We start from the raw sequence: 14,236 nt of genomic DNA on the forward strand, positions 1-14,236 counted from the left end.
TTTCAGGTTAGCCTGAGCTAGAGTGAGATCCTATCTCAAAAAAAAAAAAGAGGACTATATAAAACATATAACACAATGTATCTTTCCCTGGCCATCAAATCTGAAGAACCCTTTCACAAAAATGCACTGCTCTCAACTGGAAGGTGAGGTTACTGATCATGTCCATGTTAAATGCTAGGAAACTGAAAGGGAAACACAATACCCTCATTATTATTATTTTGAATTCACCAAAAATTTCATTTATACAAGGAATTTGTTACAACTGTTTTTTTGCCTTTTCCATTGACTATTGCATTTCAACATTTTATACATTTTTTTTAAATTAACAACTACATAAAGTCCACTATGTGAATTTATAACAACATATTCAAGTATTATTGAACGTCTCTTACAATTTAATATTACTAATCACAAATATTTGTCATAAAGTATTTGTCAGTGAGTAGTATTTACTAGATAGATGTTATATCAGAAATTATGTTAAGTAGTTGCTGTGACTTATTTGATATTCTCAATAATTCTAGGATGCCAAAACCATAACTATCCAAGGCACAGTTCAAAGAACTGAAGCTCAGAAGATGAAGTTACCTGCTAAAGGTCACACAGGGACTTTTGGTGGGTTTTATTTTGGGGAACTCTAGGGCTTGGAGGAAGAAGGACCCTAGAGAGTTGTGGGCAAGCTCAGAGAAGGCAGACTGTGCTGTGTTCAGTAGGTACTCATTTCCACCGTCCCCATTTGAAGAATGGGGGAACCAAGGCACAGGACATTGAGAGACATTGACAAATAGCTGTAACCCAATCTCCTGAGCCATACCTTTGTGCTGATTCTGACCTGGCAGATAACTGAGACCCAAGGGCCCGTTCATATTTAGGACTTCCCATGGACTGCTTTCCCCTTGCCCCATATCCTAGGGAAGGAAATAATTACAAGACACAAATAATTTAGATTCTCACTAAACAAACATTAAAAATCCCAAATAGCAAGCTGGGCGTGGTGGTGCATCCCTTTAATCCCGGCACTCGGGAGGCAGAGGTAGGAGGATCACCATGAGTTCGAGGCCACCCTGAGACTACATAGTGAATTCCAGGTCAGCCTGGGCCAGAGTGCGACCCTACCTCAAAAAAAAAAAAAAAAAAAATCCCAAATAGCTGTTGTTCATCCTAGAGAAAAACGAAACTTTTAACAGGCATCGACAGGGCACTTCTGAGCCTGTCAAGTGCTAAATGAGCAGTCCTCCATCACTGGGAACTGAGGGAGGTTATCCGCATGCCAGTTACTAGGAGATGTGAACTATTGTACATTCTGCTCATTCTGAATCTGGGTTTCAGAAGGTGGAGTGCCTGCCTCAGTCGACTTAATAAGAGGTATAAAGAACTTTCCCAGATTATTTTTTAAATATGTTTTAGTCATCCCAGGGGCCATTTCTATGAAACTTGGAGCTGTGAGTGTTTGTGTTGGAAACTATATTTGCATCCTGGAATATTTATCGTAGGACAGTGTCTGGCCCCTTGAGGCTGTGTGCTACACTACAGCAAGCTCTCACCCACCCCCCGAGGCCCCTTCGGGAACATCTTAAAAATTGGAGCATTACTAAAAGGGATCTCCTTATAACTGCTTGTTTTACAAGGAGGTCAGAATGACTCTATATAAGTAAAATTGAGATTAAACACGAATGTATATCATTGGTCATCAGAGAAATGCAAATGCAAACCACAATAAGGCAGCACTCTCTATGTACGACTAAAATTAAATATACTGACATCAAATGTTGCCAAGGACACAGAGAAGGGAGAACTCTGTTTGCTGATGAAAGTGTAAAATGGTAAAACCACGCTGGAGAGCTCTCACGGTTTCTCATAAAACTAAACAAACACATACGTTATGACCTAGCAATTCTATGCCTACTACTTACCCAAGAGAAATAAAAATAAATGCTCATAAAAAAGGCCTATATAGGAAAATTCATAGCTGTCCTACTTACTGGAGTGAAAAACTAGAAATATCCCAAGTGTCTTTTCATCATAAGAGAATGGAAAACAAATCTCAGTATATCCATAAAATAAAATACCAGTCAGTGATAAAAAGGAAAAAACTAATATATATGACACCATGAAAAAAAATGTCAAAAAGCATTTTGTTGAATTACTGGGCCAGCTGCAAAAGAGTACAGACAGTATGTTCCATTTACATAAAATTCTGGAACAGATCTTCGATGGAAAAAAAAAATCAAAATAATATCTTTGTCTTGGGTGGTGGTCACAGAGATTGTCTGACCTGGAACCTGAGAGAACCTCCTGGAGTGATGGTGATGATGTGAATCTTAGTAAGAATTTTGGCTACAGAAGTGTATGAATTTGTCAAAGCTTAATGAGTATGCATTTAAGATTTGTGCAGTGGATCATAAGTAAATTTTGTAAAAGAAGAAAAAGAACTATCACCATATGTTGAACTGGAATAAATGTTAGAAATACACTGTCGTTTACTTCAAAATGTGTCCAGAGGAGCATGAGCTGATGAGTGAGCTGAGGGGCTGATACGGGGTGTGGGAATTTGAACATACATCCCTCCTCTCATAGCCTCGGGTGTTACTGAGTTTGCAGTTTCTGCCCCTAGCAAGCAGACTCCTGCTATAGGGGTGGGGGTGGGTGTCGTGTCACTAGGGGCATATCCAAATTCCAGCCCAAGGTACACACAGAAGTGTGAGCTCAGGGTCAGGTGCAAGCTTTCTTGCTTATGGTGTGCTGGTTTTGTCTCTATGCTGACCATAAAACCTTTTTAACTTTGTTGGATATTTCAAAATTGTCACAATACAAGGATGATGTGGTGGTTTGAATGCAAAATGTCCCCTATGGTCTTATCTGTTTGTGATTAAGTCTCCTACTTAATCCTCAGCTGATAGAGCCTTGGAGAAGTGGCTGGCTTTGGGGTAATACAGCCCAGCACCCAGTCCGGTACTCAGACGACTTCCATCCTGCTGCTGTGGAGGTGTGATGCCCAGCAGGCTGTCTGCTCCTGTCATGCCTTCCCTGCCATGATGGAACTTCCTCTCACAACTGTAAGCCACATACTAATCCCAGCACTCGGGAGGTAGAGGTAGTTAAGATCGCCATGAGTTCAAGGCCACCTTAAGACTACATAGTGAATTCCAGGTCAGCCTGGGCTACAGCAAGACTCTACTACAAAACAAACAAACAAACAAACAAACAAACAAAAAAACCCCTAAAAGCCAAAAATAAAACACTTTCTTTCCACAAGCAGGTCACTTCTTAGTGCGTTAGGAAGCACATCAACCTCACAATCCTTCCAAAAGCTGTGTCTGCTTGGGAGTTTGGTCCCAGCAATATGAAGGTAATTGCTACAAATGATACTCAATGTAAGGCAACATCATGGACTTCTCTAATACGTAGAACTTCTTTCAGATCCCTGGGCAGATAAAAGCAATGAGGGTGACAGTGGCAGGCTTGCATGATGGAGGACAAGAGACATCATTTGCTAAAACAAGCAAGAGCAGAGGGAGGCTACTTGCAGTCAAGTGCAACCCCTTCTCAGAGCCACTTGCAGTGCCTTCTTCTCTGCTCAGCCATACCTGCCTCCAAAGTCCAAGTGGGGGAGAGCTATGGGTGTATCCACAAATGACCGTCCACTTGGAGGGACTTCAAGAGTACAAGGCAGTTCTCAGTTCATCTTTCCTCATGTCCCCATCTGCATCTGAGTGCTTCCCTGGTGTTGGTATTGTAACTGGCTTCCTCCTGTTCTACTGGAGTATAGATCCCATGGGAGCAGAGCCCCCAGTGCTGGGTCACCAATGTGTGGTAAAGACTGCTGTATATGTGGAGTGCTGCAAGTGTGTTGGTGGCAACAACTTTCCTTAACAGAAAGACCAAGGCGGGCCTTTATATTCTACCACAGGTACATCTATATTTATTTCTGCTCTATTCACAAGAGCAAGGAAAGGAATCAGTCTAGATACCCACCAAGTAATGAATGGGTAATAAAAACATGGCACATGTAAACAATGGAACTTTATTCAGCCATAAGGAAAAATAAAATTATGAAATTTGCAGGAAAACAGATGAAACAGGAATTATATTGAGTGAGAAAACCTAGACTCGGAAAAATGAACACTGCCTGTTCTCTCTCATGTGGAGCCTAGAATCTAATTTTTATATATGGGTATTTACGTGAGAGCGGATGTGGAGAGAAGTCAGGAAACTAGAAATGAGCCCATGAAAGTGGAAAAAGAAGCTTTAAGGCAGGCGACTGGGGGGCATAATAGAACTCATGTGTCATGAAAGAGGCAGGGCAAATGCTAAGGGTAGAAGGGGGCAGGTGGGAGGAGGCTCTAGACGTAGGGCTGGAATTAGCAAATCTAAGTATATATGAAAATGTCAGGAGGAAACCTGTTACTTTGCATGGTAATTTAAAATTTAAACTGAAAAAAAAAAAAAAACAAATAAAAGCCAAAGTGAAGTGTGGGGATTTAAGTGGATAAGCACAGACACATTGAATGAGTAAAACCTGGATGTGTGGGAGAAGAGATATATACTGTTTTGGATGCTAATAATCAAGACAAAAATAAATGGGCTAGAACTTTCCAAATATTTACAGTTGGAATACTGCCTTTGGCACATCTCAAACTTATCCTGGAAAACTTGCTGGGAATATAGATTTGCATATGGCTGAGAGCACGTCATGTTGAAGATGATGGAAACAAGCCCCACTCTGCTATCTGGACGAGAAATGGAAGGACAGATGATGGGCAGCTAGCTGGGGAACACGTCTCCTGCAAGGATAGCATGGATGCTGTAGAGATTTGTACTCTTTTTCCAACTCCTTGTGCTGTAGGGAAAATTTTGAAGCAGTAAGTTAGAGGGAAAACTATTGGGACAATGAAATTAGCATTCAGGATTATAAATATTAAAAGGATATACTCATTTTCTACAGTGTGTGAAGAAAAATGGATACAAAAAACTAAGAGACTTTAGAAAACTAGCCCTTGGATATGGGGGTTTATGTCTTCAAGCTATAGGATATAAATTACAGCTACAGTTTGAATAAACAGAAAGTTAAGCGGTAAAAATGAAAAAGAAAAAGAGATATAGATTACAGCTTCTAAATCTCCCTGGTGAGAAGCCCAATACCATGGCTTATCGTAGTTCCCAAGTTTTCTTTTTATTGCGGGGGTGGGGGGGGTGGTGGTTCGAGGTAGGGACCTCACTCTGGTCCAGGTTGACTTGGAATAAACTATGTAGTCTCACAGCAATCCTCCTACCTCTGCCTCCCAAATGCTGGGATTAAAGATGTGCACCACCACGCCTGGCTTAGTTCCCAAGTTGTCAATTGTGATTACATTTCCTTTTTTTTCTTGCATGTGTATATGTGTGTGCAAACATGCAAGCATGTGGTACTCATTTATGTGTGTGTTTCTTCATATGCATGCAGGTATATGTGTGTGCATACATGTGGAGAACAGATATTACCCTCAAGTGTCTTCCTCTATTGCTTCTCCATCTATTTTGATGAGACAGGGACTATTATTACTAAAATGAGAACTTACTGATTTGGCTAAACAAGATGATGGGCCAGTCCCAGGGATCCTCCTGTTTCTGCCTTCCCAGGCTAGGATTACAGGCATGCATCTCCACACCTGGAATTTTATGTGGGTGCTGCTGGGGATCCAAACCAAGTTCTTATGCTTGTATGGCAAGCATTTTACCCACTGAGCCATCTCCTTAGCCCCAAGACTACATTTTCTAATGATTAGTAACTTCAAAAATTAGTTCACACCTGGTTCGATGGTGGATTGCCATGAGTTTGAGGCCAGCCTGAAACTACATGGTAGTGAATTTCAGGTCAGCCTGGGTTACAGCAAGACCCTACCACAAAAATCAAGCAAAGAAATAATAAGTTCACTTCAAAAAGATGGTTATAACACTGAGGAGACTCAAACTTCATCAAAGCAGAAAGTCAGAGGATGCAGAGCTCAATACTAAAGGAGACTTGTAACATGTTCAACAAGGTTCAGGGAACATTGTAGAATAGGGGGCAGAAAGACTGACTCTAAGAACCACAGGGTGGGAAGGCGTATCTTGAGACGTTGTCCCCTCCCTGACTGAAACTGGTACATTTCATGACCCCACTGTGAATACAGTAACCCTCAGAGAAGAGCTCTCAGTAGAATGGGGGCATAGTTCACAGTAAGTTGCTTATGCACTAATAAATGATACGAACCCCTGCTCATACAAGCAAATCAAATTTAATTCAGTAGGTCACAAAAGAGAAGACATGAAAGTAGGAAAGAAACTAGTTGGGCTTTACTGGGAGGCAGATAAGAAAGACTAAGGCAGGTGGGGTTGAATATGGTCAGATGCATTTAATATGAATATACATTTATTTATGAAACTGTCAAAAGTATGAAAATAAAGAAGTCACAAGAGACAATTGTAGAAGGTCAAAGAGGATATAATTACAGATCTACTGAAGGTAAAAATAACTATTAAAAGAATAATGTGAAAAATCTTGTTCCCCAAACCTCAAAATCGAATGGATGAATTCCTAGAAGAATACAATCATGAAGAGTAGCATGAGAGAAGTGCGAGCTGCACTAACACAATGGAGTTAAATCAGCGGGCTACATGTTTTCCCAAGCCCAGAACATATCAGATCATTTACTGAAGGCTTCTACCAAGTGAGAAGCCACTCCCAAAGCAGCCCTGAGATCAGTAAAACCCTGACATCAGTCTAAATCAGGGAAGTGCAAGGATGGAAAACAGTAACCCAGTGAGTATATCACCCTCCCACGCTACCAAGCCAACACCTGGAGCATACAAATGTGGTAGGACAGCAGGACAAATCTGAGTGCTTTCTAAGCATGCCATGGTAGTTCAATGGTAGAAAATTTATAAGGCTATTTATCAAATTAATAAAGTAAAGACACATCAAGCCACTTCAATAGGTATAAAAAAGCTTATCGAAAATTCATCACCTAACAATAATAAATGTGTACTTAAAATAGCAAATAGAGATTCATTAGGAAGTATCTCTCAATAAATGTCATTCTCCTCCTCCTCCCTCAAAGTAGGGTCTCACTCTAGCTCGAGACTCAGGGCAGCCTCAAACTCAAGGCCATCCTCCTATCTCTGCCTCCCCAGTGCTGGGATTAAAGGCATGCACCACCACACCTGGCAGTAAATATTCTTAATATTGAAATGCTAAACTAATTCCCACTAAAGCTTAAAAAAAAAAAAAAAGCCAAAGCTTTCCCATGGCCCCTGGTAACTACTTTTCATTCTGTCTTTGGGAATTCTGATATTCCTAGGTGCTTTATGTAAAGTTAATCCATCAATGTATTTCATTTTGAGTGTGCAGATTTTGTGTTGGAGGAATTTGATTTATCTTTGGATAAGACAGAAGATCATGTTCTATGACTGCTTCTGTCCAAGTGATACTGAAAACAGCAGCCCCCGCAGGAAGACATGAAAAGAAGAAGAAAAAAAAATTGGAAAAGAAAAAGGAGAAAAAGCTTTATTTGCTGATGGTATGATTATCTATGAAAAAATAAAGAATTAATACACATATTTAGAAGCAATGCTTTATAGTCAGATACCTGTATGGCAGCCAACTACATGTACACTGAGCCAGAAATAGCAAGAAACATAATTTAAAAGATATTCCTCTAGTAACAATAACAAACAAAGAAAGCAGGGGACGGGAGGGAATTACCATGGGATATTTTTTTATAATCATGGAAAATGTTAATAAAAATTTAAAAATTAAAAAAATAAAAAATAAAAATAAATAAAAAGCAATTCTCAAAATATGGGCTACACATGGAAAAATAATAAAACTGTAAAAAACAAATAGCAGTCTAAAATGTTTAAGAGATCCATAGAACTGATAAAATTTATTGGAAGTATATAAATTTAATACATTTCTCTCAAATCCCATCCTGTTTTAAAAATTGTTATAAACACACATTTGCCATTTGCACCATTTTAAGTGTAGAGTACAGTGGCCTTTATAACATTCACATTCTTTTGCACCTATTAGAACCTTCTGCCTCCACAATATTTTCATCACCCCAAACTGAACCTTGGGCTCAATGAATAATAACTCCTGTTCTCTTTTTCCTTGAGCCCCTGGTAACTACTTTTCACTCTGTCTTTAGGAATTCTAATATTTGTAGATGCTTTATGTAAAGTTAATCCATCAGTGTATTTCCTTTTGTGTTTTTAGACTTTGTTTTGGAGGAATTTGATTTATCTTTCAATAAGATTCCAAAATTTGTGTTGCACCTATATGAAAGTGAAAGTAGCCAGCTTAATTCTGAATTACATTTCAGATATTATATCATGACAATATCTTAGTATCAAGCCAGGGTAATTATAACAGCATACTGTTGGACCAACGATATATAAAATTGATGATTTACATAAGTTATTATAATTTCAGAATATACTTTCATCAGGACACTATAATAAAGTATTTGATAAGTCACAAACTTGAAAAAGGTAGTTGTAACAATCTATAACAAATAGGATAAGGAATCTCTAAATATCCTTTATAATCAAGATAGAAAAATGGCCACAAAACATAAATAGGGATTTCACTAAAGAAGAAATAGAACAGACAAATAAATAGCTGAAATCATGTTCACCCTGCTTACATCTTAGTAAGAGGTGATTTTTGTTGTTATTGTTTGTGTTGACAAGAATTAAGAAGTCTATGGAGAAAAGACAGCATCTTCAACAAATGGTACTGGACAAACTGGATAATCATATGCAGAAAAAAAAAAATGAAACTAGACCCACATATCTTGCCGTGAGCGAAAAGCAAATCCAAATGGATCAAAGACCTCAGTCTAAGACCTGAAGCTCTTCTACTGCAAGAAAAAAATAGGAGGAATGCCCATGATATAGGAGTAGGGAAAGATTCCCTGAACAAAACCCCAGTAGCTCAGGAACTTAAACAATTATTCAACCAATGGGATCTCATGAAGCTGACAAGTTCTTGTACAGCAAACATACCATAAGCAGAGTCAATAGATTACCCACAGAATTGAAGAAAATTTTTGCCAGCTATACAACTGACAGAGGACTAATTTCTAGAATCTAAATAGAACTCAAAAACCTAAACAATAAAAAAAAAAAAAATCAAAAGCCCACTCACAAAGTGAGGCAGAGAACTGAATAGGGAGTTCTCTAAGGAAGAAATACAAATAGCAAACACACACTTAAAAAATGTTAAGTATCCGTAACCATTACAGAAATGCAAATTAAACAACTATGAGATTCTACCTTACCCAAGTAAGGATAGCAAACATTAAAAAATCAAATGAAAACAAATGTTGGTGAGACTATGAAGAAAAAGGAATTCTCAGTCCCACTATTGCTGGGAATGCAAGCTGGTACAACCAGTATGAAAATCAATAGGGAGATTCCTGAAAAGGTTGAATGTAGAGTTACCAACAGACTCAGTTATGCCCTTACTGGGCATTTACCTGAAAGGTTCCATGCCTCAGCTCAGAGATATTTGCTCAACCATGTTTATAGCTGCCCAATTCATAATAGCTAAGAACTGGAATCAACCCAGGTGCCCATCATTGGACGAATGGTAACCAAGATGTTGTATATCTACATGATAGAAGTATACTCAGCCTAAGAAAAAATTACACATTGAAGTTTGTAGAAAAATGGTCAAACTTGAAACAGATCATTTTAAGTGAACTCACACAATCACAGAAGGACGATCGCGGCATGGTTTCACTCATCTGTGGTTCCTAACCTGGATCAGCCCGAGTTGCTGACATGCCTAATATGTATCTTGAGGCCTGGACAATAGGGATGGCAGGGCTTGGGGGAAGGCAAAGGGTGGTGGTGGGGGACACAAAACTAAACCCAAATACCATAAAAACCTATATTCTGGAAAACAGACTAAAAGGTTGAACCCTCCATAGGACCTTAGGGGTAGCACTTGAATCAAAGTGCTCTGGAGAGGGTAAGATGAAGCCTAACCTTAAATTTCTCCTATTTCTTTTTTAATTTTCTTCTTCTTTTTCCTATTTTTTTTCTTTGCCCTTGGTGCTGGCCTATAACTCGCAGTACCAGGATGTGTTTATTACCTACAATGAGCTGTTGATCAGAGAGACCTACAAGGTTTCCCAAAACAATACAGACTTCTGTCAGAGCACATAATTACCCACCAGAGGTTAATGGTAAGACCCTACTGCTGAAGATACCATATGCTGTCAGTACAAAACATGGAGAAACCTGGCTGGAATCCAGAATAGAGCCAGTCCCCAAACAGCCCATCTAGTGCTAGAAGGTGCTATATGAGCTACCAGGAGAAAGTGGCCAACATCTGCCCAAGCAACTCGAAGTCTAAGCTACGCAGAAGCAAACAATCTGACGTGATGCTCACAGAAGTGCAATAGTGGCACACAGCCATGGTGGATAACCAACTGCTCTTGGATTGGTGAACAGATCCATTCAGTGAAAAGGAAGTTCCATACTGGAACTGGGAAACAAGTCAGAATCATATCCACATAATGATTTTGCCTTCAAATATCAGGCTTCCACTAATCTTGGGCTACAAGAGGGTCTACACCCATTAAATTCTCTCTAAACTAATAATGGTTATCCTGTTTAACCTGTGCTGACTGTTGGAGAATCTGCTTTTCTTTTTCAGATGGGAAAGGACCTAAGGAGAGAAATGATCCACAGTGCTACTTTCACAGTGAACCTGATATCAGCACAAGGGTGAAGGAGATAGACATTGAGGACACAATACCTACCAAACTGAGATCCAGAGACTCCTAAGAGCCCATCATGAAGTAGACTTACAACGAACCCAACATGGCTCAGGGACTTTTGGGGAAGAGGGGATGGAAAGATTGTTAGAGCCACAAGTTGGAACATTATGCACAGAGACATTGTCTCTTCCCCATAACTGATGGCTGCCCCCACAATGTATGACCCACAATCCCCACAGGAATGGCCTAAATCCCCAATGAGGAGTGTCCCTTTGGAAAAGAGGCATGGATGTGGGAAAGGATGATACCAACATGTGTTGTTTACATACTAAGTATGTCCATAACTAAAAAAAAAAAAAAAAAAAAAAAAAGGAAAGGGAGGGTGGTGAGAGAGGATTATGATCATAGTATATTGTTTATATTTATGGAAGTTGTCAATAAAATATATTTTTTAAATTTCTTAAAAAGAATTCAGAAGTCTTGGGCTGGAGAGATGGCTTAGCGGTTAAGCACTTGCCTGTGAAGCGTAAGGACCCAGGTTCGAGGCTTGGTTCCCCAGGTCCCACGTTAGCCAGATGCACAAGAGGGTACATTCATCTGGAGTTCATTTGCAGTGGCTGGAAGCCCTGGCGCACCCATTCTCTCTCTCTCCCTCTATCTGTCTTTATCTCTGTGTCTGTCACTCTCAAATAAATAAATAAATGGACAAAAAATATTAAAAGAATTAAGAAGTCTAATAACACAAGTTGATGAGGACAGGACATGGCTACTGGAAGGGTATAGACTGTGAAACCATTTTGAAAAATACTTGACACTATCTATTAAGGCTGAACATGGCACACTCCACAAGAGAGAAATTCCACTCCTAGGTAGCTTACTTTAAAGAAGAGTGTTTCAAATAATAGATTAGCAGTCACTAATGGGCCATGAAACCAGTTTAAAGGATTGTGGTAATTTGAATGTATGTTCCCCATAGACTCTAGTGTTTTATTATAGCTTGTCTCTTGCTGCCTGGCTTGAGGGAGCAGATTCTGGGGTACAACTCTAAGGTATGTTTGTGGGTGGATCTGAGCAATCTGAGCTGTCTATTTGTGTTTCTTTTGGTGTTTGATGCTGGTGATGGTTTACACTCTGCTTGGATTATGCAAGCAGCTTCTTCTGCCACTGATGGAATTTACCCCTGAATCTGTGAGTGTAAAATAATCCCTTTCTCCTCTAAACTGCCTGGCTTGGATGTTAATCCCAGCAATTTGGCACTAACTATAACAGAAATTAAGTACTGAGAAGTGTGGTGATATTGATGCAATGAATCTGACCATGTGGGTTTTGGTCTTTTGGAACTTGGAACTTGTGTGTTGGAAGAGGAATATATAGACTTGGTACTTTGGACTGCAGAAGCCATAGAGAGCACTAAGGCAAGACTTATGGGCTATTTCGGTGGGAGTTTGAAAAATGCTAAATGAAGAGAGAATTGTATTTGGAGGATTTTCAAATGAACTGTCACAGGGTAAGAAAAGATGACAGAGAACTTTGTTGGAACTGGGCTACTGGCTTCAGGGTTGGCTGCATTCCACTGTTCATGCTCAGAAAGCTTAATCAGGGTTGAATTTGAAAGTAATTGACTAATATTCTTGGCAGAAGATATAGAAATGAGAGATATAATATTTAAAGTTGGAAAATTTTAAGGAAGTTTAAGGTTACTGGCACAGACAGTTGTTGCTAAAGCTGCTATTTTTAAGGATGACCAACAGTTTTACACTGAAAAAGTGAAACAGATGCCCAAGGTTATTTTACCCAGGCAATACTGAATAAAAGAAATGTAAACTTTTTTTGTAAGAAGATGACTTAAAGATAACCTACTCTTCAAGATCAAGATTTATTTTTCTCAAAGTGGCTGTGTTGCTGCACACCTTGTATTGGTTTTGGAAACATGAAATACATGGGATTGGGTCATGAATATAGCACATGGTTCCAGGAGCCACTGCTGAGATGCAGCAAGTGAGGCAGGACATGATGTTCTTGATAGAGGGACCAATGAGGCCTCTGTAGGATGGACTATGGTTTGCATTAAAGACCTGAAGAAGTTTTGGATATACCAGGACTGTGCAGAGGCTAACACAAAGCACTGTTGGCTTGAAATGGAAGTTTTTCCTAGTTTCTCAGCCTAGCTGAAGGGATGAAATTTGGAAAATCTAGAAAATGTCATTACTAGTTATGAATGTCAGACTTGAACTACAGATGTTTGATGTTTACCTGATGTTAATGATTTTGTATTGGTACAATCTCTCCTTATGTTTTATAGCAATGAAAATGTTTATTCTGTGTAATTATATGTTAAAAGCATGGAACTTGTTTTCTTTTATAGGACTCATACTTAAAGATAATCTTGAATCTCACATGAGACTTGGTCCTTTGGAATAAATAAATAAATAAAGTTGACAAAGATTATGGGGACCTTTGAAGCTTTACTGAATACAATTTCCAGTGTGTGATGGTCATGAATCTATTGGAGGTCATAGATAGAATATGGTAGTTTAAATTTATATATATACCTCAAAGACTCAGGTGTTTTTATTAAAGCTTGTCTTTAGCTGCTTATCTGAAGGGGGTGTCACTAGGGGTGGATGCTGGAGTCCAGCCTTAGGTGTGGTTGGAATGGATCTGATCTTCAGCCCAAAGGTATGCAGAGCAATGTGAGCTCTTCCTGGATCCCTGCTGCTTGCTGCTTGTTCATGCTGTTTGCTGTTTTCATGGCTGTTTGGCTCTTTCTCTGCTTGGATGTATGGAAGCAGCTTCTTCCACCACTAATGGAACTTCCCCCTGGATCTGTAAGCTTGAAATAAATCCCTTCCTCCTCTTAATTGTGCTGGTTTGGATGTTAATCACAGCAATGCAGACTGACTACAACAAGGATTGAGATCAGTATTATTTTTTAAAAGTTAAAAACACCAAACAGTGGCTTGAGTAATAAGACAGGTCAGAACTGGTTCATGAAAAATTTGCTTCTGAGTTGCATGTGAGTCTACAGCCATGCCCACACCCCTGACCTGGTCTCTTCTGAGTTTTATCTGAAGTGGGGGGCCAGTTCTATGGATATCTGATAGAAAACGGATGTTCTTACTCTGAGTTATGTCAACTCATATATGTACCTCAGAAATCATACACAAGGTTTCTCTTTCATAACTTTGTACAAAGTACAAAAATACTGATTGCTAGAATATCTGTATCACTGTGGGTCATGCAATGTGGGAGCAGCCATCAGTTATGGGGAAAAGACAATGTCTCTGTGCATAATGTCCCAACTTGTGGCTCTAACAATCTTTCCATTCCCTCTTCCACAAAAGTCCCTGAACCATGTTGGATTCGTTGTAAGTCTATTTCAGTGATGGGCTCTTAGAAGTCTCTGGATCTTGGTTTGGTAGGTATTGAGTGTCCTCAATGTCTATCTCCTTCACCCGTATGCTGATATCAGGCTCACTGAGAAA

At 39.3% G+C, this 14,236-nt stretch overlaps 1 protein-coding gene across 1 annotated transcript in view; it reads right to left on the minus strand.

The window, feature by feature from the left end:
* The window catches only part of Acoxl (acyl-CoA oxidase like), a 396,521-nt gene that overhangs the window by 129,863 nt on the left and 252,422 nt on the right, over positions 1 to 14,236 (minus strand). The window contains 1 exon segment of the mRNA XM_045148384.1: positions 56 to 182. Within this exon segment, the coding sequence (XP_045004319.1) occupies positions 56 to 182 (127 nt within the window).

The sequence above is a fragment of the Jaculus jaculus genome, chromosome 4, assembly GCF_020740685.1.
Source record: "Jaculus jaculus isolate mJacJac1 chromosome 4, mJacJac1.mat.Y.cur, whole genome shotgun sequence".
NCBI classification, from domain to species: Eukaryota; Metazoa; Chordata; class Mammalia; order Rodentia; family Dipodidae; genus Jaculus; species Jaculus jaculus.